Genomic DNA, 27223 nt, shown 5'->3' with positions numbered 1-27223 from the left:
AAGGCAGAGACCTGAATGGCTCTCCATGCTCTCCTCTGATGCACCACGTGCCAGTCTGGAGAAGTCACATGACGGAGATTGGTGACAGCCGCGTGCCACCCTAGGCATACAGCTGTTGCTTTGGTCTCTCATATTTGGCTCCTGGCCATACTGACTCATGTAAACTGAGACCCGTCCCTGCGCCCCTTCCACTGTGTGCCATCAGATGCACGGGCATGCTGCAGCTCATGAGGGGCTCCCCTCAGCGGAGCAAGGGGGTGGGGACGAGGGAAAGAGAATGTCACATTCATCCATAATGTTTTATTTCTTAAAGACAAAGCAAGAAAACCCAAGGCAAAGTGGATAAAACGTCATTTCTAAATGTCTCTGATCTATTTCATTCATCTTGTTTTATTTTGTTTTCAGAGTCCCGTGGGGAGGGGTTGGGGTGGGAGGGTAAAGACAAAGGGGAATAAAGGGGCACAAAATCCCAATCATAATATAAATTAGTCACAGGGATGAAAGTACAGCAGAGAGAATGTAGTCGGCAGCTCTGGAACACCTTCCTATGTCGACAAAAAGTAACTACACTAGGTGGGGTGAGCACTTAATAGTGTGTGTGACTGTTGAAACAACTGTTATATATGTGAAACCAATAAAATATTGCATATCAACTATACTTCAATAAAAAGTATATATTTAAAAAAGAGGATAAAATGTTCACATTTCCTCATTTTGGGTGGCAAGCATACAGATATATGTTATATTATCCTCTATGATTCCTTTGATTTTTTTAGATTTAAAGTTTAGATAATTATTAAAATTTAGGGAATGAAAATATCAAAAGTGTTGTGTGTTTAGAAAATGAGAACCTAACTTCCCATGATAAGGACCCTCTCATTCAGCCCCAAACAGAGGTCCCCAGAGGCGGGCAGCATCAGCAGGGAGAACGTGGGCCACGAGGCAGCACGTGAAGGTCCTCCGACGAACCCCCGGTGCTGTGGCCACCCGCATGTCCCCACAGGCTCATAGGTAGTGGGTCTTTTGCAGGCTGTTTCACCTGAGAACAGGGTGTGCACACAGCTGACCCGGCATCTCGTGCTCAGCACCAGCCGCCTTAGCCTGTCTGAGGGTGATGCAGTCCCAGCCTCTGGGGGCCACCCAGCCCGTCACGACAGTGACTCTGAACCACAACAAGGATATTCGACAACAGCCACACACCTTCACGAAGTTGGGGCTCCATGAAGAAATAGCAGCCACAGGCTTAGCTCAGAATCACCAAACCCAGACCCTGGGTAAGGACAGCTTGGTGACTAGGGAGTCAGCGTGTCAGGCACTGTGATTCCAGGCGGTGGGCAGGCGCTGTACAGTCCCAGGCCGATCTCAGGTGAAAGAGAGGGCTTGCCTCCCCTCACTGCCAGTTCTCCTCTGTGTTCCGCTGCATCCCAGGCAGTTCCTGATGTGTCCCAGGGCGATGGAACGTCCTGGGAGACCCCTGCACAGACTTTTCTCAGGCAGTGGCAGAGCTCGAGGTCACAAGAACAACACAGAAAACTCCCTCATCCACAGTCCAGCCAGAAGAGCATTCACACATGCCCAGCACACCTGGGACCTCAGGGGTTTGTGATAGGACCCCGAGTTCCTGTATGCAACCCCCATGACCCCTTACTTTGTCACACCAAGATTCACAATTCTGCCCTAGCCAGTGGTGTCAGAAGATGCAGCAGGAATTGGGCATCAGCCCTGCAAGACACTCTGATGTCCTGACACTCTCAGTCTCAGCTGAGGTCAGGACCACACAGAGAATTCAAAATCCTGCCCAGGCCAAGCACCAGAAGCTATGCAGGTCAGCCAGGACAGCTTCTGCATTCAGGGGGAATAAAGGATGAATGCCTTGCGCTAACGTCTGTCATTGGGTGTCTTACAACATTGCATATATATTTATATTTATATATATATATATACATGAAGACTGCCTTTTCATGAGGGGCTGCAGCTCTAGTCAGGCTGACCCTCTAGCAAGCAGTCACCCAGGCATGCTGCCCACTGGCTCCCAGCCTGTTGCCTGGACTCAGTGCCCACACTCAGCTGACCCTCAGCTTTGCCACACCCAAGTGAGTGCTGCAGAGGGACAGGGGTCATTCTCTGCTTCCTCCAGAAGGCGGAGTGAGCCCAGACTGTGTCCAAGCTGATTGAGCCTTCATCACATAGAGGAGACATACGACTCACCATTGTGGCCGTGAATGGGATGTTGTCGATCAAGGACGATGCAATAGCTGATACCCAGATCACCAGGATGAGGGCAGCCGCCAGGCGCTGGTCCTCAGGGACCATCTGGAAGGAGCAAGTAAGAGCTGTGTAGCAGGGCACTTGTTAATTCACATGCGCTGAGGATAGATGCTAGGACATGTGGCACCCGGGAGGACCACAGGGCTGTCAGTCCTTCCTCTTTCCCATGCAGAGACTGAGGCAGACCCAGGTGTGCAGGCAGGACCAGCCTGGGCCTTCCTTGCCCCTCCCAGGAGCCCTGGCTGCATTCTAGTAGCTGAGGCAGCATGTCCCAGCCATGTCCAAGACGACCATCCCTGGGGACGGAAGCACCATGGCCCTGTTCCGCATGGAGGCACTCACAGAGGCCATACCAGCCTGATCCCCAGGGCTGGGAGCCCTGTGCATTCACTCACTGAGACTGGAGGATTGATTGCTCTCCTTCTTAGACAGGTTTCAACCAAAGGCTAATAGCAAAATTGCAGGCATTGCAATTATACATTCTTTGGAAAAAATCTCCTTTCATCTCGAGGCCACACAGGATAAAATAGGTTCCCTGCTGTACTTCTTTACATAATTAATGTGACCTATTCTTGCCAGAATTTTTTTTTTTTACAAAAGCAAAGGAACAGTGACTCGAGCACATTATATTGTAGCATTTAATGTACCTTTATTAGCAAAGCAGTCTGTTCTCCAACATACTCTATCAAGTGGAGATGTGCCAATGCCTAGAAAAAAATAGAGGCATAATGAGAAACAGTTTAAAACTGAGAATATATGCAAGTTTTTTAAAAATCACATTTTTAAAATGAAAGTAAGTAGGTCCAGGCTCACATTTATTATGAAATATTAGACTCAAATACATATCTGTAAGCAATTTACTATCATATATGCACACTGGAGATTCACTGAGAAGAAAGCACAACAGCAAAGACAGGAATTTCTCATTGATTTGTGTTAAAGTCCAGGTTAAATTTAAATTCCAATGGAAGGCAATCTCTTTATTTTAAAATCAGTGTACAGGAGCACTGTTCAACTGTACATAATGAAATTCCACTCCATACAGAAGATCTTTCAAGTAAGTTGCATTTCAAATTTCTTTTTAAACATCACAGCTAGAGTTTTAGAAGGATATGAAGAAAATGCATGGTTTTTACAACTGTGAGAGAAAGGACAGAAAAGTCTGTTTAATTGAAACATGTATCTATTTGCATAGGAGTAGACAGATTCAGAAAACTGTGTCCAGAGAAGGTAGAAAAGAAGATTAAATGGCGGAGATTAAGCCCTGGAACCATTCTGCTCAGGCTGCTACCAGCGTCCCAGGTGCAAGGGGTGCCCTGCTGCCCACTGTGGGCCCCAGACAGGACACACTTGGAGGGAACCAGGCGTGGGTGCATAGCTGCCCAGCACCTCTTGAATGTAGCTTTTTCACTGTGACGTCCTCATGCGGAACGACTGCATATAAGACGACTTCATCCATATGCAGAGCTGTTTGTTAGCCTCCACTTAAAAGCTGTTGAGCCCACATGTGGGTCTTCAGTCACAATTCTCAATCAAGTTTGCAATTATATCAACAAAATCTTAATGATAACTATTTGGAGCTGAGTTTCTCAGCCTCAGCACTGTTGACATTAAGAAAGATCATTCTATGTGGGGGCTGTCCTGGGCACTGTGGGATATTCAGGGGTCATTCCAAGCCTCTACCCACTAGTTGACATTAGCATCATCCTCTGACCCAGTAAGACAACCAAAAATGTCTCCAGATGGTACCAATGTTCAATGCAAAATCATCCCCTGTTAAGAATCACTGATTTATGGTAATCCAAATTTTACTAAAAGAAAATTTTAATTTTAAAAAATTAAATGTAATCACATCTTTTATTTTGTTATACACTATTGATTGAAAAAAGAGTCAGAAGTCAAAACCAGATTAAAACTTTCTGTTCACTATCATATAGAGGTGGTTATATGCATGTGTATATATACACACACATACATATACACATACTGTGTCATGTGCACACCACATAGAGTATTATGTGCACACCTTGACATGTGCCTATCAACCACTATCTATTTGTATATTTAGTGTCATATAATTATCCCATATCATGGTCTGGTATCCAGTATAAGAAAAAATAAAGGGAGATCTTCAAAATGTACAATTGTGAAATTGTCTGTTTTGTTTTAATTTAGTGGATCAATTGTTTTGAGGCTTTATTAGGAATCTTTATAATTGCTATGTCTTTCTGATAAACAGTCCCTTCATCGTTATTAAATATCCCTCATCATCTCTAATAACACTAGTCTATTTTATGGCACTTTAGCCTTTATTTGCTGTTTGCATACTGATTTTTTTCCATACCTTCAATCTATCTGTATCTTTATATTAAAATTATGTCTTATGCACTTAAGCACATTTTAGAGTCTTACTGTTGCAACCATTTGATCCTCCAAAATGGGATGCTTGTACTTATGTAACTTCTGATATTGTTGCATCCAGGTCAGCAAATTTATTATTTATCGCTGTTTTTTCCTTTTTTGCTTCATGTTCCTGCTTTATTTAGGTTACCTGAATATTATTTTATTTTTATCAATTGACTTATTTTTAAGGTATTATTGATACACTCTTATGAAGATTTCACATGAAAAAAACAACGTGGTTACTACATTTACCCATATCATCAAGTCCCCCCCATACCCCAATGCAGTCACTGTCCATCAGTGCAGTAAGATGCCACAGATTCACTGTTCGCCTTCTCTGTGCTACACTGTTTCCCCGTGACCCCCTACACCATGTGTACAAAACATAACACCCCTCAATCCCCATCTCCCTCCCTCCCACCCACCCCACCCACACTCCCTTTGGTAACCACTAGTCCCTTCTTGGAGTCTGAGTCTGCTGCTATTTTGTTCCATCAGTTTTGCTTCGTTGTTACAAATGAGGGAAATCATTTGGCACTTGTCTTTCTCCACCTGGCTTATTTCACTGAGCATAATATCCTCCAGCTCCATTCATGTTACTGCAAATGGTAGGATTTGTTTCTTTCTTATAGCTAAATAGTGTTCCATTGTGTATATGTACCACATCTTCTTTATCCATTCATCTGCTGATGGACACTTAGGTTGCTTCCATATCTTGGCTATTGTAAATAGTGCTGCGATAAACATAGGGGTGCATCTGTCTTTTTGAGTCAGAGAAGTTGTATTCTTTGGGTAAATTCCAAGGAGTGGGATTCCTGGATCAAATGGTATTTCTATTTTTAGTTTTTTGAGGAACCTCCATATTGCTTTCCACAATGGTTGAACTAGCTTACATTGCCACCAACAGTGTAGGAGGGTTCTCCTTTCTCTGCATCCTTGCCAGCATTTGTTGTTCTTAGTCTTGTTGATGTTGGCCATCCTTACTGGTGTGAGGTTATATCTCATTGTGGTTTTAATTTGCATTTCCCTGATAATTAGTGATGTGGAGCATCTTTTCATGTGTCTGTTGGCCATCTGAATTTCTTCTTTGGAGAATTGTCTCTTCATATCCTCTGCCCATTTTTTAATCAGGTTATTTACTTTTTGGGTGTTGAGGCATGTGAGTTCTTTATATATTTTGGATGTTAACCCCTTGTCAGATATGTCATTTACAAATATATTCTCCCATACTGTAGGATGCCTTTTTAGTCTGTTGTTGGTGTCCTTTTGCCGTACAGAAACTTTTCAGTTTGATGTAGTCCCATGTGTTCATTTTTGCTTTTGTTTCCCTTGCTTGACGAGATGCATTAAGGAAGAAATTGCTCATGCTCATATTCAGGAGATTTTTGCCTATATTGTCTTCTAAGAGTTTTATGGTTTCATGACTTACATTCAGGTCTTTGATCCATTTTGAGTTTACTTTTGTGTATGGGGTTAGACTATAATCTAGTTTCATTCTCTTATATGTAGCTGTCCAGTTTTGCCAACACCAGCTGTTGAAGAGGCTGTCATTTCCCTATTGTACATCCATATCTCCTTTATCATATATTAATTGACCATATACGGTTGGGTTTATATCAGGGCTCTCTAGTCTGTTCCACTGGTCTATGGGTCTGTTCTGGTGCCAGTACTACATTGTCTTGATTACCGTGGCTTTGCAGTAGAGCTTGAAGTGAGGGCGCATAATCCCCCCTGCTTTGTTCTTCCTTCTCAGGATTGCTTTGGCTATTCAGGGTCTTTTGTGGTTCCATATGAATTTTTAAATGATTTTCTCTAGTTCATTGAAGAATGCTGTAGGAATTTTGATAATAATTGCATTGAATCTGTAGATTGCATTAGGCAGAATAGCCATTTTGAAAATATTAATTCTTCCTATCCATGAGCATGGTATGTGTTCCCATTTATTGGTATCTTGTTTAATTTCTCTCATGAGTGTCTTGTTGTTTTCAGAGTATAGGTCTTTCACTTCCTTGGTTAGGTTTATTCCTAGGTATTTTATTCTTTTTGATGGAATTGTTTTCCTGATTTCTCTTTCTGCTAGTTCATTGTTAGTGTATAGGAATGCCACAGATTTCTGTGTATTAATTTTGTATCCTGAAACTTTGCTGAGTTCAGATATTAGATCTAGTCATTTTGGAGTAGATTCTTTAGGGTTTTTTATGTACAATATCATGTCATCTTTCACTTTTAGTCTGTGTATGTCTTTGGGTTTAAAGTGGGTCTCTTGTAGGCAGCATATAGATGGGTCTTGTTTTTTTATCAATTTAGTGACTCTGTCTTTTGATTGGTGCATTCAGTCCATTTGCATTTAGGGTGATTATCAATAGGTATGTACTTATTGCCATTGCAGGCTTTAGATTCGTGGTTACCAAAGGTTCAAGGTTAATTTCCTTACTATCTAAGAGTCTAACTTAACTCACTTAGTATGCTGTTACAAACACAATCTAAAGGTTCTTTTTTCTCCTCTTTTTTCTTCCTCCTCCATTCTTTATATGTTAGGTATCATATTCTGTACTCTTTATCTATCCCTTTACTGACTTTGGGGATAGTTGATTTAATTTTGCATTTGCTTAGTAATTAACTGTTCTACTTTCTTTACTGTGGTTTTATTTCCACTGGTGACAGCTATTAAACCTTAGGAACACTTCCATCTATAGCAGTCCCTCCAAAATAGGCTGCAGAGATAGTTTGTGGGAGGTAAATTCTCTCAGCTTTTGCTTATCTGGAAATTGTTTAATCCCTCCTTCAAATTTAAATGATAATCTTGCCAGATAAAGTAATCTTGGTTCAAGGCCCTTCTGCTTCATTGCATTAAATACATCATGCCACTCCCTTCTGGCCTGTAAGAAGTCTGATGTTAGCCTGATGGACTTTCCTTTGTATGTGATCTTATTTCTCTTTCTGGCTGCTTTTAGTAGTCTGTCCTTATCTTTGATCTTTGCCAGTTTAATCACTATGTGTCTTGTTGTTGTCATCCTTGGGTCCTTGTTTTGGGAGATCTGTGGATCTCCATGGCCTGAGAGACTATCTCCTTCCCCAGATTGGGGGAGTTTTCAGCAATTACCTCCTCAAAGACACTTTCTATCCCTTTTTCTCTCTCTTCTTCTTCTGGTACCCCTATAATGCGAATATTGTTCCATTTGGATTGGTCACACAGTTCTCTCAATATTCTTTCATTCTTAGAGATCCCTTTTTCTCTCTGTGCCTCAGCTTCTTTGTATTCCTCTTCTCTAATTTCTATTTCAATTATCATCTCCTCCAGTGTATCTAATCTGCTTTTAATACCCTCCATTGTGCTCTTCAAAGATTGGATCTCCAAACAGAATTCATTCCTGAGTTCTTGAATATTTTTCTGTATCTCCATGAGCATGTTAATGTTTTTTATTTTGAAATTCCTTTCAGGAAGATTCATGAGGTTGATTTCATTTTAATCTTTCTCAGGTGATGTATTCATAATTTTACTTTGAACAAGGTTTCTTTGGCATTTCATATTTGTATATGTCGCCCTGTAGTGCCTAGAAACTCTACTCTCTGGAGCTGCTCAGCCCCTGAAGCAATGTTGGGGGTCGCAGGGGAGCGGTATTGGTGTCTGGGGGGAGGAAAGAGCTGTTTCCTGCTTCCCCGCTGCTATGCCTGCCTCCATGGCCAGAACCAGTGGGCCGAGCACACAGGTATAAGCCTCTATGCTTTGCGTTTGTAATTGCTGTAGATGGGGCCTCCCTCTGGCTGACCTAACACCAGGGTAGGGTTTTCCAGTTTGAGAGCAAGGTGGGGCTGACCGGGAGAAAGGCACAGTAGGCTGTGTATCACAGAGGGGGTCCTTCAAGCTGTGTAGCCATCCAGGGAGCTAGAGTGCCTGAAGATCAAGAAAGTTCCCAACCTGCTGGGCAGAGTGCACCTGGACAATTTTGTCTACCTGTCCTTTCTCCTGAGCAGTAAGCTCTGTGAAATCCTTGCCCCTTTAGCAGCCCTCTTGCTGTTAGGAAGTCTCTCAGATGACCCACCTTTCTTTTGTCCCAGAGCAGCTGGATATGGATCCCAGCTTTCCACAAGTGGCTGGAATCTGTCTCTCCAAGTATTCTGTCTATTTTAGCTTTCCAACCCCCTACTCATGAGAGTCTCATGAAAGCACCATGAAATGTAGGTTTGTGCTCCCAGTGCAGATCTCCAGAGCTAGGTATTCAGCAGTCCCAGGCCTTCCACTCCCTCCCTGCTCTGTTTCTCTTCCTCCCACCAGTGAGTTGGGGTGAGGGAAGGGCTTGGTTCCCGCTTGGCCACGGCTTTGGTATGTTACCCTGTTCTATGAGGTTTATTCTTTTCTCCAGGTGTATGCAGTTTGGTGCAGCCCTCTTTCCTGTTGCTCTTTCAGGATTAGTCATATTAATTATATTTTTGCATTATATGTGGTTTTAGGAGGAAGCCTCTGTCTCACCTCTCATGCAACCATCTTTAATCCTCAATTGACTTTTTATCTAAATATTTTAATTACAATTTTAGTAGTTACTCCATGGATTTCAATATACACACCTAAACTTTCTACAATCTACTAAAAGTTAGTATTTTATATGTCAAGTAAAATCTACAAGCTTTGAAATGATATAGGCCTTTGACCTCCCATATTTCCCTTTATGTTATAGTTGTCGTGTGAATTACATCTATAGACAGTGACACCTCACCAGACAATACTGTAATTTATACATTCAAGAGTCATGCCAACATTAAAAAACTTAAGTGAAGGAAAGAGCTGTTTTTATATTTACCCAACTATTTACCAGTTCTTTTGTTCTTCCTTCATTCCTAAAGATCCAATTTCCCTGTAGTATCATTTCCCTTCAGTCTGAAGAAATTCCATTGTCATTTCTTATAGAGCAATGAATTCTCTTGGTTTCTTTCACCTAAGAGTATCTCTTTTATCTCTCATTCCTGAGGATTCTTTCGCTTCCTGCCTGCTGGCCTCCATGGTTTCTAATGAGCAATTTGTGGTCATTCAATCATCATCCCTGTGTTAACGTGTCACTCTTCTCTTGATATTTTCAAGATTTTTTCTTTATGTTTTGTTCCTAGCAACTTAATTATGATGTATCTAGCATGATTTTCTTTTATTTTTGTCCTGTATAGTATTCCTTTAGTTCCTCAAAGATGTTTTTCTCTCCTAATCTCTTGATCCTCTCCTCTAAAAACCCAATTTTTGATATTGTCCCACAGGTTCATGAACTCTCGTAGTTAAAATTTTTTTCTCCATCTCCTTAAATTTGGATAATATATATTATTCTGCCTTCAGCTCACTGACCTTTCCCTCTTTCATACCCATTCTGCCTTTGAATCCATCAGGTTTTTTGTTAAAGTATTATATTTTTAACTTCTGACCTTTGCATTTGGTTCTGTTTTATAATTTCTCATTCTCTCCTGTGGATTCCTGTATTTTCATTGATTTCAGATTCATTTTTCTTTGCCTCATTGAGCCTGTTGTAATAGCTACTTTGTCTAGTCATTTCGACATCTGGGTTATATCAGCATTGATTGTCTTTTTCTCTTGAGAAGTGATTACACGTTGAGGCCTTTGACATTGTTTCCTGGGTATTGTCAATGTTAAGATATGTAAACTCTGGATCCTATTATAGTCTTCCAAAGATTTTTATTTTCTCTTTTTCAACTAACAAATTAAACTCAGACCACAGTTTCTGTCTCATCTTCCATGGGCAGTGGGTCAAATCCATACTTCCCACAATGGCTTGAGCCTGCCTCACACATGCTACTTCAGTAGTCAGACTTGTGCCGATGGTTCAAGTTTCACTTGAGTTCTGCAGGTCTTAGTGTGTTGATCTGTGCCTGCCCAGCAGTTAGTTAGAGACATGTGTGGATGGCTCTAATCTCAGACAGCCCTCCAGGCCTTTGGTAAGCTGCTTTAGGACTGTCCCACGTATGCATTATTTGGAAACTGGTCTGAAACTTGTATAAATTCATGTACAGAAATGGGGGCAGAAGCAGGACTCTCTGGTTCTCTCTTCTGAGAATCCCCCACTCTCCAGCCCACCAATGGTACTGTTCCTGGCTCCTCTGGAGAGAAAGATGGTGGTGCCATGGGAGTGCTACCTATCTATGCCACCATGCCATCCCTTGACTGAGGCTTGACCTGCAGGGAAATCCACGAGAGAGAAAAACAGAAAAATCAACCCTGAGAGGGTTATTTGTCTGGATATTGACTCCCCTCCACAATCCACCTAGCTTTGTTTATTTTTCAGATTCCATGGATAGCTGATTTTTATGGTTTGTCCAGAGTTTTAGTAATCAAAGTAATCAAGGGGGAATGGACTTCAGTAGGTTACACCCCTATAGCAGAAATAGACCTCAACATTCTTTCTTATTATTATGAAACCCAGTTAAAATATTCTTCTTCAACTAACTTCTAGATTTAAAAATAGTTAAATGTGCTATTGTTTCTGTGCCAAATCCTCCTCAATTGACCTATGCACACATAATCACCATCCAGGGACCTGGGCGGGGGCATAGATAGGATCCTATGTCGGCGTTGGAGCCTTCTGCTGGGTAAAAGAGGTCAGCATGAATCACGCAGCAGCTCTGGATAAAGAGATAGGATGCTGGTCAGGCTGACTCCCGTCAGACTTCGAAAGGGAACACGTAAAAGTCTCCATGACCACCCACAATACCCAGGTCAAAGCACAAGTACATCAGCGTTCAAGAGGTCAAGCCAAAAGCCATTTGTTCTTTATGCCCTTTTATCACCACCCTTAGCATTACCTTTCCTCACTGGACTTTCCTTTTTCATGATATATCATCTTATTTTAAAATCACCTCCATCAAAATCTGACCTCAGCCAAAAAAAATCTGATTTTTGTAACCTCTAAGATACATTGAAGTTCTTGCATGTTTGACAGCTGATACATTCAGTTATTTTCATAAACATTTGGAATACACTATAATTAGAATTACTTAATTGAACTTGAATTGCACCACTATTTTTGGAGAATGTCAGAGCTAGGTTAGAAACAGACTGCTGGAATTTATAAAGAGCTCATTATAAATCTTTTTCTACAAACATTCAAAATCAAACTGCCTATGTGTCCATTTTCCCCTGGAATTATGCATGCATCTTCCCAGGGAACTCACTAACAATCTTGCTTGGTAAGGCAGCTCTTCCCTACAGACTCAGCAACAGAAAGCACCACCTAAATGACCTCATGTTCGTGTGCCCGGCAGAAAAGGTACACAACCACCCTCATTCTCTAAAAATAAACTCCTTTCTATGTTGCTCCCTCACATCAGAATCATGGATCCATTTAAAGGCAACTGTAATTTTAAATGAATCCTATTTTTATATTCCATGAAAGAGATGCATTAGAAGAAACTTGAATGTTATTGAAAAAATTAACTAAAGGACTAAAATAAAATAAAAATTATTTTTATTGAGTATTTTTGGTCGAGATAGTACTGTGTTTTCTTCTGTTTTCATTTGGTTCATTGTATTTTTTTAAGGGGTAGTTTCTATATTTGCTATTTTTTCCCCAAAGGCAAGAAGAATGAGCCATTGGTGGTTCTGAACTTGTAGTCTGAACATATTGGTGGTCACTCTCCATCGGTCAGGTCTAGGCAAGTGTGTTCTTTACAAGCAGTTTCAAATTAATTCACTCACATTATGTTAGTTCTTAGTTGACATTAACATTTCTCAAGACAGTGGAGAACACAAGGGATATGTGATTTCTATGTCATAAAACCCTAAGATTATGAATAAAGGTAACTTAGACCAAAAAGTGACTTATACACAAGAAAATGATGGGTAGTCAAGGAGAACTTGGAAGGTTTAGTGAAGACTGGTTTGGAACTTGGCATGAGTAATTAACTATTAAAATGAAATTATTACATGCAACCTACAAATTAGAGCCTTTATCCCACCTATTATTAGCACTATTCTTATTTTCAGTGACAGAGCCTTGGCACAGCTAAAGATGTTGCCCTGGCAGAGACACAGATGAGCCTAGTTATCCGGGACGCCTCCAGATCTCTTGGACACCCAGAGAAACAAACAGACACAAAGCACGAACACGCTTTTATGGAGAACCCATCATTTAGGAACCAAAAATCACCCAAGCTTTCAATCACTGCCAAGAGATAACAAAAATACTTTTTCTCTCTTCTCAGTTTAAGACTCTGATAAAAATATCCTCACAAGGAGCCTTCTGGGATGACTCCACTCTGCACATAGCACCTGTGACAGTTATATGAATGACTGTTATTCCTCTGGACACATGGTTTGATTTGTAAGCATACATAATTTATAAATGTAAAGTCCTCATAAACCAATATTATACATTGCTTAATCCTATTAATTCCTTTAATTGCTTGACAAGTATTTATTGAGTGCTTACTATGTACCCGGCACTGTCAGGCACACTGGGGATGCAAAAGTGACAAACAAGGACATGTTTGCTGATTCCTGGGGCTTTATGTTCCAGTGAAGAGAGACAGATGCAAAGAAACAATTTACATATACATACACACATGTATACATACACACATATATATATACATACACATAAAAAAATATATAGCATTATTATGAATCATAACAAATAGTAATCTGTTGGAAGAAAGGAAAGCAGGGTTAGGAGCTAGCAAGTGGAAGGGCACCCTCCACAGAGCCAGGGAGGGTCTGTCTGGGGATCGGTATTTTAGCAGACTCATGGCAGGGTGCACCAGCTGCCTGCATGCTTAGGAGGGCACCCAGGTGGGGGTAATAAGTTCAGATGCACATGCACCCGGGGCTGGGTTTAGTGAATAAGGGAACATGTGGTGGAAAATACTGTGAACAGCAGCTGCAGCCAGGTCTTTCATGGTTTCTAAGCCGTGGGTGAGGCTCCAGATTTTATTCTGAGGGCAACAAGGACAACATGCAGCTGTCAAATGCACCAAGTGCTATTGTTCTTGCCAGAGAGTCTAAGAAACGAATGGTGTTTGCAGAGTATGGAAGGACATCTACTGTTCAAAAGTTTTCCGAAAAAATCCAACAAATACTTGAGGGCTGACTTTTCAGTATATCACAGGACAAAAGTGGAGGCAGTGTCTCCTTCAAGATCCTCAAAGCAAAACCCTGCATGAGAAGTCAATAAATGTACCTAATGCCTCTCAGGACCCTAAGACACCCAACTCCTGTTTTAGTCTTAGGATTACAGATAAAGATAGGTTTAATTTTTTTTAATGTTTAAGCCAATAACTAAGAGAATGCAAATCTTATCTACAACTTCAGAAAACTGGGAAAATAGACTCTAAGAAATTTTAACAATATGCTGCATCAATAGATGGGAAGGGGAAACACCAAAAAATATAAAAATATATCAGACATAGGACATAACAGTGAATAGTCTAAAATTAGCATCCAAATACATGTTCTTTACTAGAAACCAGCTAAAAACAAAATGTTACTGAGTTTAAAAATAGGTGAATGAGAGAGGGGCGGAAGATGGCGGCGTGAGTAGAGCAGCGGAAATCTCCTCCCAAAACAACATATATCTATGAAAATATAACAAGGACAACCCTTCCTAGAATAAAGACCAGAGGACACAGGACAATATCCAGACCACATCCGCACCTGAGAGAACCCAGCGCCTCGCGAAGGGGGTGAGATACAAGCCCCGGCCCCGCGGGAGCCGAGCGCCCCTCCCCCCAGCTCCCGGCGGGAGAAGAGCAGGCAGAGCGGGAGGGAGACGGAGCCCAGGACTGCCGAGCACCCAGCCCCCGCCATCCGGGCCAGAGTGCAGGGTGCTCGATACTAGGAAAACAGGGCAGCAAGAACAGAGAGCGGGCACTGGAGGCTCGGCGCCAGAGGACGTAAGAAAAGCGCGCGACCATTTTTTTTTTTTTGCTGTTTTGTTTTGGTGAGCGCTTTTTGGAAGTCTTAAAGGGATAGGGACCCCAATACTAGGGAAACAGGGCAGAAAGACCGGTGAGCAGAGGCCTGAGGCTGGCACCGGAGAATAAAGAAAAACGAACGACCACCTTTTTTTTTTTAATTAAAAATTTTTTTTCTTCTTTTTTTTTTTTTGGTGGTGGTTGTTTTGTTTTGGCGGGTGCTTTTGGGAAGTCTTAAAGGGGCAGGGCGGGCCACTTAATCCAGAGGTAGGGAATCCGGGATCTCTGGGCACCCTAACCCCTGGGCTGCAGGGAGCAGGGAGGCCCCTTACGGAGATAAATAGCCTCCCAGCAGCTCCTGCTCCAACGCGACTCCACCATTTTGGAGCAGCTGCCCGAGCCAGGCCACGCCCACAGCAACAGCGGAGATTAACTCCATAGCAGCCGGGCAGGAAGCAGAAGCCCTGTCTGCGCGCAGCTGCACAGCACAAGCCACTAGAGGCCGCTGTTCTCCCAGGAGAGGAGGGCCACAAACCAACAAGAAAGGAAGTCCTTCCAGCCGTCACTCGTCCCAGTTCTGCAGACTATTCCTATCACCATGAAAAGGCAAAGCTACAGGCAGACAAAGATCACAGAGACAACACCAGAGAAGGAGACAGACCTATCCAGTCTTCCTGAAAAAGAATTCAAAATAAGAATCATAAACATGCTGACAGAGATGCAGAGAAATACGCAAGAGAAATGGGATGAAGTCCGGAAGGAGATCACAGATGCCAGAAAGGAGATCGCAGAAATGAAACAAACTCTGGAAGGGTTTATAAGCAGAATGGATAGAATGCAAGAGGCCATTGATGGAATTGAAAGCAGAGAGGAGGAACGCAAAGAAGCTGACATAGAGAGAGACAAAAGGATCTCCAGGAATGAAACAATATTAAGAGAACTGTGTGACCAATCCAAAAGGAACAATATCCGTATTATAGGGGTCCCAGAAGAAGAAGAGAGAGGAAAAGAGATGGAAAGTATCTTAGAAGAAATAATTGCTGAAAACTTAGCCAAACTGGGGGAGGAAGTAATCGAACAGACCACGGAAATACACAGAACCCCCAACAGAAAGGATCCAAGAAGGACAACACCAAGACACATAATAATTAAAATGGCAAAGATCAAGGACAAGGAAAGAGTGTTAAAGTCAGCTAGAGAGAAAAAGGTCACCTATAAAGGGAAACCCATCAGGCTAACGTCAGATTTCTCAACAGAAACACTACAGGCCAGAAGAGAATGGCATGATATATTTAATACAATGAAACAGAAGGGCCTTGAACCAAGGATACTGTATCCAGCACGACTATCATTCAAATATGATGGTGGGATTAAACAATTCCCAGACAAACAAAAGCTGAGGGAATTTGCTTTCCACAAACCACCTCTACAGAACATCTTACAGGGACTGCTCTACATGGGAGCACTCCTAGAAAGAGCACAGCACAAAACACCCAACATATGAAGAATCGAGGAGGAGGAACAAGAAGGGAGAGAAGAAAAGAATCTCCAGACAGTGTATATAACAGCTCAATAAGCGAGCTAAGTTAGGCAGTAAGATACTAAAGAGGCTAACCTTGAACCTTTGGTAACCACGAATTTAAAGCCTGCAATGGCAATCAGTACATATCTTTCAATAGTCACCCTAAATGTTAATGGGTTGAATGCACCAATCAAAAGACACAGAGTAACAGAATGGATAAAAAAGCAAGACCCATCTATATGCTGCTTACAAGAAACTCACCTCAAACCCAAAGACATGTACAGACTAAAAGTCAAGGGATGGAAAAACATATTTCAAGCAAACAACAGTGAGAAGAAAGCAGGGGTTGCAGTACTAATATCAGACAAAATAGACTTCAAAACAAAGAAAGTAACAAGAGATAAAGAAGGACACTACATAATGATAAAGGGCTCAGTCAAACAAGAGGATATAACCATTCTAAATATATATGCACCCAACACAGGAGCACCAGCATATGTGAAACAAATACGAACAGAACTAAAGGGGGATATAGACTGCAATGCATTCATTCTAGGAGACTTCAACACACCACTCACCCCAAAGGATAGATCCACTGGGCAGAAAATAAGTAAGGACACGGAAGCAATGAACAACACAGTAGAGCAGATGGACCTAATAGACATCTATAGAACTCTACACCCAAAAGCAGCGGGATATACATTCTTCTCAAGTGCACATGGAACATTCTCCAGAATAGACCACATACTAGGCCACAAAAAGAGCCTCAGAAAATTCCAAAAGATTGAAATCCTACCAACCAACCTTTCAGACCACAAAGGCATAAAACTAGAAATAAACTGTACAAAGAAAGCAAAGAGGCTCACAAACACATGGAGGCTTAACAACACGCTCCTAAATAATCAATGGATCAATGACCAAATCAAAAATGGAGATCCAGCAATATATGGAAACAAATGACAACAACAACACTAAGCCCCAACTTCTGTGGGACGCAGCAAAAGCAGTCAAAAGAGGAAAGTATATAGCAATCCAGGCATATTTAAAAAAGGAAGAGCAATCCCAAATGAATGGTCTAATGTCACAATTATCGAAATTGGAAAAAGAAGAACAGATGAGGCCTAAGGTCAGCAGAAGGAGGGACATAATAAAGATCAGAGAAGAAATAAATAAAATGAGAAGAATAAAACAATAGCAAAAATCAATGAAACCAAGAGCTGGTTCTTCGAGAAAATAAACAAAATAGATAAGCCTCTAGCCAGACTTATTAAGAATAAAAGAGAGTCAACACAAATCAACAGTATCAGAAACGAGAAAGGAAAAATCATGACAGACCCCACGGAAATGCAAAGAATTATTGGAGAATACTATGAAAACTTATATGCTAACAAGCTGGGAAACCTAGGAGAAATGCACAACTTCCTAGAAAAATACAACCTTCCAAGATTGACCCACGAAGAAACAGAAAGTCAAAACAGACCAATTACCAGCAACGAAATTGAAGCGGTAATCAAAAAACTACCAAAGAACAAAACCCCCGGGCCAGATGGATTTACCTCAGAATTTTATCAGACATACAGGGAAGACATAATACCCATTCTCCTTAAAATTTTCCAAAAAATAGAGGAGGAGGGGATACTTCCAAACTCATTCTATGAAGCTAACATCACCCTAATAACGAAACCAGGCAAAGACCCCACCAAAAAAGAAAACTACAGATCAATATCCCTGATGAATGTAGAAGCAAAAATACTCAACAAAATATTAGCAAACCGAATTCAAAAATACATCAAAAGGATCATACACCATGACCAAGTGGGATTCATCCCAGGGATGCAAGGATGGTACAACATTCGAAAGTCCATCAACATCATCCACCACATTAACAAAAAGAAAGACAAAAACCACATGATCATCTCCATAGATGCTGAAAAAGCATTTGACAAAGTTCAACATCCATTCATGTTAAAAACTCTCAGCAAAATGGGAATAGAGGGAACATACCTCAACATAATAAAGGCCATCTATGATAAACCCACAGCCAACATTATATTGAACAGCGAGAAGCCGAAAGCATTTCCTCTGAGATCGGGAACTAGACAGGGATGCCCACTCTCCCCACTGTTATTTAACATAGTACTGGAGGTCCTAGCCACAGCAATTAGACAAAATAAAGAAATACAAGGAATCCAGATTGGTAAAGAAGAAGTTAAACTGTCACTATTTGCAGATGACATGATACTGTACATAAAAAACCCTAAAGACTCCACCCCAAACCTACTAGAACTGATATCGGAATACAGCAAAGTTGCAGGATACAAAATCAACACACAGAAATCTGTGGCTTTCCTATATACTAACAATGAACCAACAGAAAGAGAAATCAGGAAAACAACTCCATTCACAATTGCATCAAAAAAAATAAAATACCTAGGAATAAACCTAACCAAAGAAGTGAAAGACTTATACTCTGAAAACTACAAGTCACTCTTAAGAGAAATTAAAGGGGACACTAACAGATGGAAACTCATCCCATGCTCGTGGCTAGGAAGAATTAATATCGTCAAAATGGCCATCCTGCCCAAAGCAATATACAGATTTGATGCAATCCCTATGAAACTACCAGCAACATTCTTCAATGAACTGGAACAAATAATTCAAAAATTCATATGGAAACACCAAAGACCCTGAATATCCAAAGCAATCCTGAGAAAGAAGAATAAAGTAGGGGGGATCTCACTCCCCAACTTCAAGCTCTACTATAAAGCCACAGTAATCAAGACAATTTGGTACTGGCACAAGAGCAGAGCCACAGACCAACAGAACAGACTAGAGAATCCAGACATTAACCCAGACATATATGGTCAATTAATATTTGATAAAGGAGCCATGGACATACAATGGCGAAATGACAGTCTCTTCAACAGGTGGTGCTGGCAAAACTGGACAGCTACATGTAGGAGAATGAAACTGGACCATTGTCTAACCCCATATACAAAAGTAAACTCAAAATGGATCAAAGACCTGAATGTAAGCCATGAAACCATTAAACTCTTGGAAGAAAACATAGGCAAAAACCTCTTAGACATAAACATGAGTGACCTCTTCTTGAACATATCTCCCCGGGCAAGGAAAAAAACAGCAAAAATGAGTAAGTGGGACTATATTAAGCTGAAAAGCTTCTGTACAGCAAAAGACACCATCAATAGAACAAGAAGGATCCCTACAGTATGGGAGAATATATTTGAAAATGACACATCCAATAAAGGCTTGACGTACAGAATATATAAAGAGCTCACACGCCTCAACAAACAAAAAACAAATAACCCAATTAAAAAATGGGCAGAGGAACTGAACAGACAGTTCTCCAAAAAAGAAATACAGATGGCCAACAGACAAATGAAAAGATGCTCCACATCGCTAATTATCAGAGAAATGCAAATTAAAACTACAATGAGGTATCACCTCACACCAGTAAGGATGGCTGCCATCCAAAAGACAAACAACAACAAATGTTGGCGAGGCTGTGGAGAAAGGGGAACCCTCCTACTCTGCTGGTGGGAATGTAAGTTAGTTCAACCATTGTGGAAAGCAGTATGGAGGTACATCAAAATGCTCAAAACAGACTTACCATTTGACCCAGGAATTCCACTCCTAGGAATTTACCCTAAGAATACAGCAATCAAGTTTGAGAAAGACAGATGCACCCCTATGTTTATCGCAGCACTATTTACAATAGCCAAGAATTGGAAGCAACCTAAATGTCCATCGATAGATGAATGGATAAAGAAGATGTGGTACATATACACAATGGAATACTACTCAGCCATAAGAAAAGGGCAAATCCAATCATTTGCAGCAGTATGGATGGAGCTGGAGGGTATTATGCTCAGTGAAACAAGCCAAGCGGAGAAAGAGAAATACCAAATGATTTCACTTATCTGTGGAATATAAGAACAAAGGAAAAACTGAAGGAACAAAACAGCAGCAGAATCACAGAACTCAAGAATGGACTAACAGGTACCAAAGGGAAAGGGACTGGGGAGGATGGGTGGGTAGGGAGGGATAAGGGGGGGGAGAAGTAGGGGGGTATTAAGATTAACATGCATGGGGGGGTAGGAGAAAAGGGAGGGCTGTACAACACAGAGAAGGCAAGTAGTGATTCTACAACATTTTGCTATGCTGATGGACAGTGACTGTAAAGGGGTTTATAGGGGAGACCTGGTATAGGGGAGAGCCTAGTAAACATAATATTCGTCATGTAAGTGTAGATTAGTGATACCAAAAAAAAAAAAAAAGGGCAGTTCCTGTGTGGTAACCTCCAATGAGTTCTACACAAGGGTATAAAGGGCACATAAAAGTGTAGGCAAAGGGTCTGTTTGCGTCTATACAGAAGATCAGAGCCTAATTGGGATACCCCAAAAATGAACTAAGATACGATATGAAAGAGAACTTCCAACATCAGCACTCTCTGGAAGACTCATGCCAGAAGATGATCATCAAAAAACCCCAACAAAAATCCACACACTGCTACAGCTGTAGATGCACTCATCCCACCAGCTCCTGGACTTGCCATGAGAATGAAGAAGGAGATATCTAAGCTGGCCTGTGCATACAGTAAAACAACAAATTTGACTGGATCTATACTGTTGGAACTCAACCAAGAATTAGGAGATGTGCAAATTGTAGCGCTCCAAAATCTTACAACTACAGACTATTTACTGTTAAAAGAACATAAGGGATGTGAACATTCCCCAGGAATGGGTTGTTTTAATTTGTCTGATTTCTCTCAGACTGTTCAAGTTCAGTTGGACAATATCCACCATATCATAGATAAGTTTTCACAAATGCCTAAGGTGCCTAACTGGTTTTCTTGGTTTCACTGGAGATGGCTGGTAATTACAGGTATGCTTTGGTTATGTAACTATACTCCTATTATGTTAATGTGTGTGTGCAATTTAAGTAGTAGCTTAAAACCTATACATGCTGAAGTTACTCTACAAGAAGATATGTCAAAGAAATAATCAATCTTCCCATGTTTTTTTCCGTCTGCTACTTCTATAGCTTTTCTTCTTCCTTCCTAATTACAACCCTTAAATAGAATTCGTGCCTCATATCAAATTTACCGAGTATCATAATTCTTCCAAGTGGTAAAGATACCTCAAGACAAATGCTGGGCATAGAAGCCACAGGGCATAAATATGCATAGAAGTAAAAAGCTAACCTTTTCAAACAGTAAGGCTTCTCTCTCACTTACCAACTTTACATTTCCCTGTATGGCCCCGGAAGATGACTGGTTAGCCAGAGACGGGTAAGATTCCTCAAGGGAGGAACAACCTAAGACAGGCACAGTCGCAGGGGGGCCATCAGGTGAGAAATTGGGGATCAACAGAGGTGAGGCTTAGAACCTCACCCCCCCGGTTCTGAGAGAAATCTTCTGCATACGTGGATGTTTTATTGCCCTTGTCTAGCTTGGATTAACACATAGTCTACAGGCACACACCTGATCATCTACAATTGCTCTCTTACAACACTAAACTATGTTTTCTACCTTTATCTTGTATCTACCTACCACTTCAGCATTTTATTAAAAATAATAATAATAAAGAGAGAAATGTGGTATCCACATATAAATCAAGTATAAAAACCAAATGAGTATTCATATTTGAACTGACTGTTTAGAGTTCATAATGCATGAGCAAAACCGAAAGTTTCTGTGATGACTGCCCTTGTACTGTTCACTATGTAACTTATTCATTATGTAAGAATTTGTTCTCCATGTGAGAACTTGTTTGTTATGCCTCAGAAGATTGGAGACTGACGAAAATTAGGCTTGGGGTGTATTAATGATTGTGCATTGAGCATTGACTCCCCTATACAGAATTTTATTGTCGTTAACAACCATTTGATCAATAAATATGAGAGATGCCCTCACAAAAAAAAAAAAAAAAAAAAAAAAAAGGACAGACTTCCAATGGTAAAATAAATAAGTAACCGGGATGTAATGTATAGCATAAGGAATATAGTCAAGATATTGTAACAGCTTGGTAGGGTGATAGCTGGAACCTAGAATTATGTATATAAATGTTTTATCACTGTGTTGTACACTTGAAACTAATGTAATGTAATACTGTGCGTCAACTACCCTTCAATAAAAAATAATTATTTAAAAAAAAAAATAGGTGAATGAGCAATTTCAGGAGACTTCCAGCCAAAACAGAATGGCATAGACCCCTTTCCCTAGGCTCAGCTCTGCTAAGCACCACTGTAAACTCCGGAAATAAATAAACAGATGATTAACTCTTCAATGTGGTAAAATGATTAACTCTTCAATGTGGTAAAAGGAAAGCAAACTGGTTCAGAACCTCAGGACAAGAAGAACAGCACAACAGCAGAGTACCTTTCATCCCCCAGAATCTACATTTTCTGACCCCCAACATGGCAAGAAAAATCAGCCAAGTGGGCCGCCCCTCCCCCAGGAAGAAAAGAGCCCCTCCAACAACAGCAGGTGAGCGCGGCTTCCCTGGCAAGGAAGATCAGCAGGGGTCCTGGCAACGAGGGAGCCAGGGAGCCACTCCCCTCTCCTGCTGGTGGGTGGGCATATCCCTCAGAGGGACACTGTTACAAAACACACCTGTGTCTTATTCCTCTTGTAGAGCAGGCCTGAAACCCCCTTCCCTGCCAAGAGATACCGAGGGCAGCTGTGAGACACTGATGGGGGGGCCCTACCACACTGCATGGTTCAAGAAGTGTTCTGAGTGCCCCACAGGAAGGGGAATCCCCCTACAGCAAACACCAGCCAGCGGGCCTCTTCACTCCTGCAGGCCTGAGACACCCGGGCAGCCTGGCCAGGGAAATCCCTCCCACGCCTCGGGCAGCACCAACTGGGACCAAGTAACAGACCACAGCAGCACTTCAAGGCCTCTAAAAAGTAAACTCATTTGAACCGCAAACCACAGGAGCAGGCCAGAACATGAGCACTCAACTTAAACAGGGTGACTGCCTGCTGAAACAAAAGATTTAGATGTGACTAAGAATCCCTAAAGTAATAAATTAAATATCCAAACACAATCAAAAGTCACCTGTCATATCTATCAGGAACCAAGAAAATCACAGCTTGAATGAAAAAAAAAATCAACTGACACCAACACTGAGATGAAGCAGATGTTGGATTATCTAAAAAGGATTTTAAAGCAGCCATCATAAAAATGTTTCAATGATCAATTATAAATTCTCTGGGAATAGGTGAGAAAATAGAAAACCAGAGTGAAGACATAGAGGTTATTTTTTCTTGAAGGAAGTACCAAATGGAAACCACAGAACAGAAAAAAAAATACAGTAGCAGAAAAAAATAACCATTTGGTATGGGCTCAATAGTAGAGTGGAGATAACAGAGGAAAGAATTAGTGAATTGAAGACAGATCAATAGAATTTTCTCAATCTGAAAAACATAAGTAAAACAGATTGAGGGAATAAAAGCTGAATAGAACCTCAGACCTGTGAGACTATAAAAGAAAAAGGATCTAATGTTCATGTCACTGAAGTTCTGTAAGGAGAAAAGATGAGAGTAAGATTGAAAAACTACTTTATGAAATAAAACCTGAAAAAATTTTCCAAATTGGCAAAACATAAGCCTGTACACAAAAAAACACAAATCTTTACTTTCAAGAAGCTGAGCAAATCACAGGAACATGATAATAGGATACACCCAAAGACACCCACACCAAGACACATCATAAGCTTCCAAAAACTGAAGACAAAAAAAAGTCTTGAAAGCATCCAGACAATACTATGTATTACCTGTAAGGTCACACCAATCTGAGTGACAGAAAAATTTTTGTCTGGAGCTATGAGGACCAGAAGGAAAAGATAAAAATTTTTCAAGTGATTTAAGAAAAGAACTGTCAACTGTATGTTCTACATCCAGTGAAACTATCCTTCACGAAGGAAGAGAAATGCTCTCTCCAATGAAGGAAAACTAAAATAATTTGTTACTACCCTAACATTGAGTAAAAGTTCTTCAAACACAAAGGAATATAAAGAGAAGACTTTGGACATTAGGAAGGAAAAGGAAAAACAGAAAGAGTAGAAATATGTGTAGATATGATAAACTATTCTTTCCCTCATGAGTTTTATAAATCATACCTGATGACTGAAGTAAAAATTATAATTCCATATGATTCAATGATATCTAAACACAGAGAAGGTAAAGAAACCTTAATAGACGAAAGGTTTTAACATTTCACTCCAAGTGCTAAATGATATCAGTAAATGCTAGTAAGTCACATACACTGTAACCCTCAGAGCAATCCCTATAAATTTCCTGGTTTCCCAATGCCTATAAGAGTTATGTTTATACTGTGCCATAGTCTATTAAGTGTACAATGTCTTAAAAAACAATGTACATACCTTAATTTACTGCTAAAAAATGCCAACCATCACCTGAGCTTTCAGTAAGTCGTGATCTTTTTGCTGGTGGAGGGTCTTGCCTTGATGTTGATGGCTGCTAAATGGTAAGGGTGATGCTTGCTGAAGGTTGGGCAGGTTTGGCAATTTTTTAAAGTAAAACAATAACGTAGTTTCCATGATGACACACTCTTCCTCTCGCGAGCAATTCATCTGTAGCAGGCAACGCTGTTCGATGCCCAGAGCAGAACCTCCCTCAGAATTAGAGTCAGTCCTCCCAAACCCTGCCACTGCTTTTGTCTTTTTTTTTGGTATCATTAATCTACAATTATATGAGGAACATTATGGTTACTAGAATATCCCCATCATCAAGTCCCCACCACCTACCCCATTACAGTCACTGAGCATCAGCGTAGTAAGATGCTATAGAATCACTACTTGTCTTCTCTGTGTTATACTGCCTTCCCCGTGCCACCCCCACATTACGTGTGCTGATCTTAATGCCCCTTTTACCCCTTTATTCCTCTCTTCCCACCCACCCTCTTTCCCTTTCCCTTTGCTAACTGTTAGTCCATTCTTGGGTTCTGTGAGTCCGCTGCTGTTTTGTTCCTTCAGTTTTTCCTTTTTTCTTATACTCCACAGATGAGTGAAATCATTTGTCTTTTTCCACCTGGCTTATTTCACTTAGCATAATTCCCTCTAGCTCCATTCATGTTGTTGCAAATGGTAGGATTTGTTTTCTTCTTATGGCTGAATAATATTCCATTGTGTATATGTACCACATCTTCTTTATCCATTCATCTACTGATGGACACTTAGGTTGCTTCCATTTCTTGACTATTGTAAACAGGGCTGCAATAAACATATGAGTGCATCTGTCTTTTTCAAATTGGGCTGCTGCACTCTTAGGATAAATTTCTAGGAGTGGAATTCCTGGGTCAAACAGTATTTCTATTTTGAGATTTTTGAGGAACCTCCATACTATTTTCCACAATGGTTGAACTAATTTACATTCCCACCAGCAGTGTAGGAGGGTTCCCCTTTCTCCACAACCTCGCCAATGTTTGTTGCTGTTGTCTTTTGGATGGTGGCGATGCTTACTGGTGTGAGGTGATATCTCATTGTGGTTTTAATCTGCATTTCTCTGATGACTAGCTATGTGGAGCATCTTTTTCTGTGCCTGTTGGCCATCTGAATTTCTCCTTTAGAGAAATGTCTGTTCAGATCCTCTGCCCATTTTTAATTGGATTATTTGCTTTTTGTTTATTGAGGTGTGTGAGCTCTTTATATATTTTGGATGTCAACCCTTTATCAGATATGTCATTTATGAATATATTCTCCCATACTGTAGGATGTCTTTCTGTTCTATTGATGGTGGCCTTTGCTGTACAGAAGCTTTTCAGCTTAATATAGTCCCACTTGCTCATTTTTGCTTTTGTTTCCCTTGCCCAGGGAGATATGTTCATGAAGAAGTTGCTCATGTTTATGTCCAAGAGATTTTTGCCTATGTTTTCTTCTAAGATTTTTATGGTTTCATGACTTACATTCAGGTCTTTGATCCATTTTGAATTTACTTTTGTGTATGGGGTTAGACTATAATCCAGTTTCATTCTCTTACATGTAGCTGTCCAGTTTTGCCAACACCAGCTGTTGAAGAGGCTGTCATTTCCCCATTGTATATCCAGGGCTCCTTTATCATATATTAATTGACCATATACGTTTGGGTTAATATCTGAAGTCTCTATTCTGTTCCACTGGTCTGTGGGTCTGTTCTTGTGCCAGTACCAAACTGTCTTGATTACTGTGGCTTTGTAGTAGAGCTTGAAGTTGGGGAGCATGATCCCCCCCCACTTTATTCTTCCTTCTTAGGATTGCTTTGGCTATTTGGGGTCTTTTGTGGTTCCATATGAATTTTAGAACTATTTGTTCCAGTTCATTGAAGAATGCTGTTGGTATTTTGATAGGGACTGCATTGAATCTGTGGATTGCTTTAAGCAGGGTGACCATTTTGAAAATATTAATTCTTCCTAGCCAGGAGCATGGGATGAGTTTCCATTTGTTAGTATCCTCTTTAATTTCTTTTAAGTGTCTTGTAGTTCTCAGGGTATAGGTATTTCACTTCCTTGGTTAGTTTTATTCCTTGGTATTTTATTTTTTTGATGCACTTGTTAATGGAATTGTTTTCCTGATTTCTCTTTCTGCTAGTTCATCGTTAGTGTGTAGGTAAGCAACAGATTTCTGTGTATTAATTTTGTATCCTGAAACTTTGCTGAATTCAGATATCAGTTCTAGTAGTTTTGGAGTGGAGTCTTTAGGGTTTTTTATGTACAATATCGTATCATCTGCAAATAGTGACAGTTTGACTTCTTTACCAGTCTGGATGCCTTGTATTTCTTTGTTTTATCTGCCACTGCTTTTTCAACTAAGTTTATGTAATAATCTAAATCCTTTGTTCTCATTACAACAGTCATCACAGCATCTTCACCAGGAGCAGAGTTCATCCCAAGAAATCCCTTTCTTAGCTGATCTATAAGAAGCAGCTTCTCATCTGTTAGTTTTATCATGAGAGGACAGCAATTCAGTCACATCTTCAGGCCCCACTTCTAACTCTGGTTCTGTCGCTCTTTCCACCACATCTGCACTTACTTCCCCTATTGAAGTCCTGATTCCCTCAAAATCATCCATGAGTGCTGGGATCCACTTCTTCCCATGAATCACAAA

At 40.7% G+C, this 27223-nt stretch overlaps 1 protein-coding gene across 3 annotated transcripts in view; it reads right to left on the bottom strand.

Moving 5' to 3' along the window:
* OCA2 (OCA2 melanosomal transmembrane protein) overlaps positions 1-27223 on the bottom strand; it is a 423655-nt gene that overhangs the window by 152807 nt on the left and 243625 nt on the right. For all 3 annotated transcript variants that reach the window (XM_057494743.1, XM_057494742.1, XM_057494744.1), the window contains 2 exons: positions 2916-2975; positions 2209-2313 (listed from right to left, as the gene is read on the bottom strand). In XM_057494743.1, coding sequence (XP_057350726.1) covers positions 2209-2313; positions 2916-2975 — 165 coding nt within the window. The remainder of the gene's footprint in view (positions 1-2208; positions 2314-2915; positions 2976-27223) is intronic.

The sequence above is a fragment of the Manis pentadactyla genome, chromosome 18 (assembly GCF_030020395.1).
Source record: "Manis pentadactyla isolate mManPen7 chromosome 18, mManPen7.hap1, whole genome shotgun sequence".
In the NCBI taxonomy this organism is placed as follows: domain Eukaryota; kingdom Metazoa; phylum Chordata; class Mammalia; order Pholidota; family Manidae; genus Manis; species Manis pentadactyla.
Note: the sequence above shows the minus strand (reverse complement) of the source record. Positions and strands in the feature narration are given on the sequence as shown.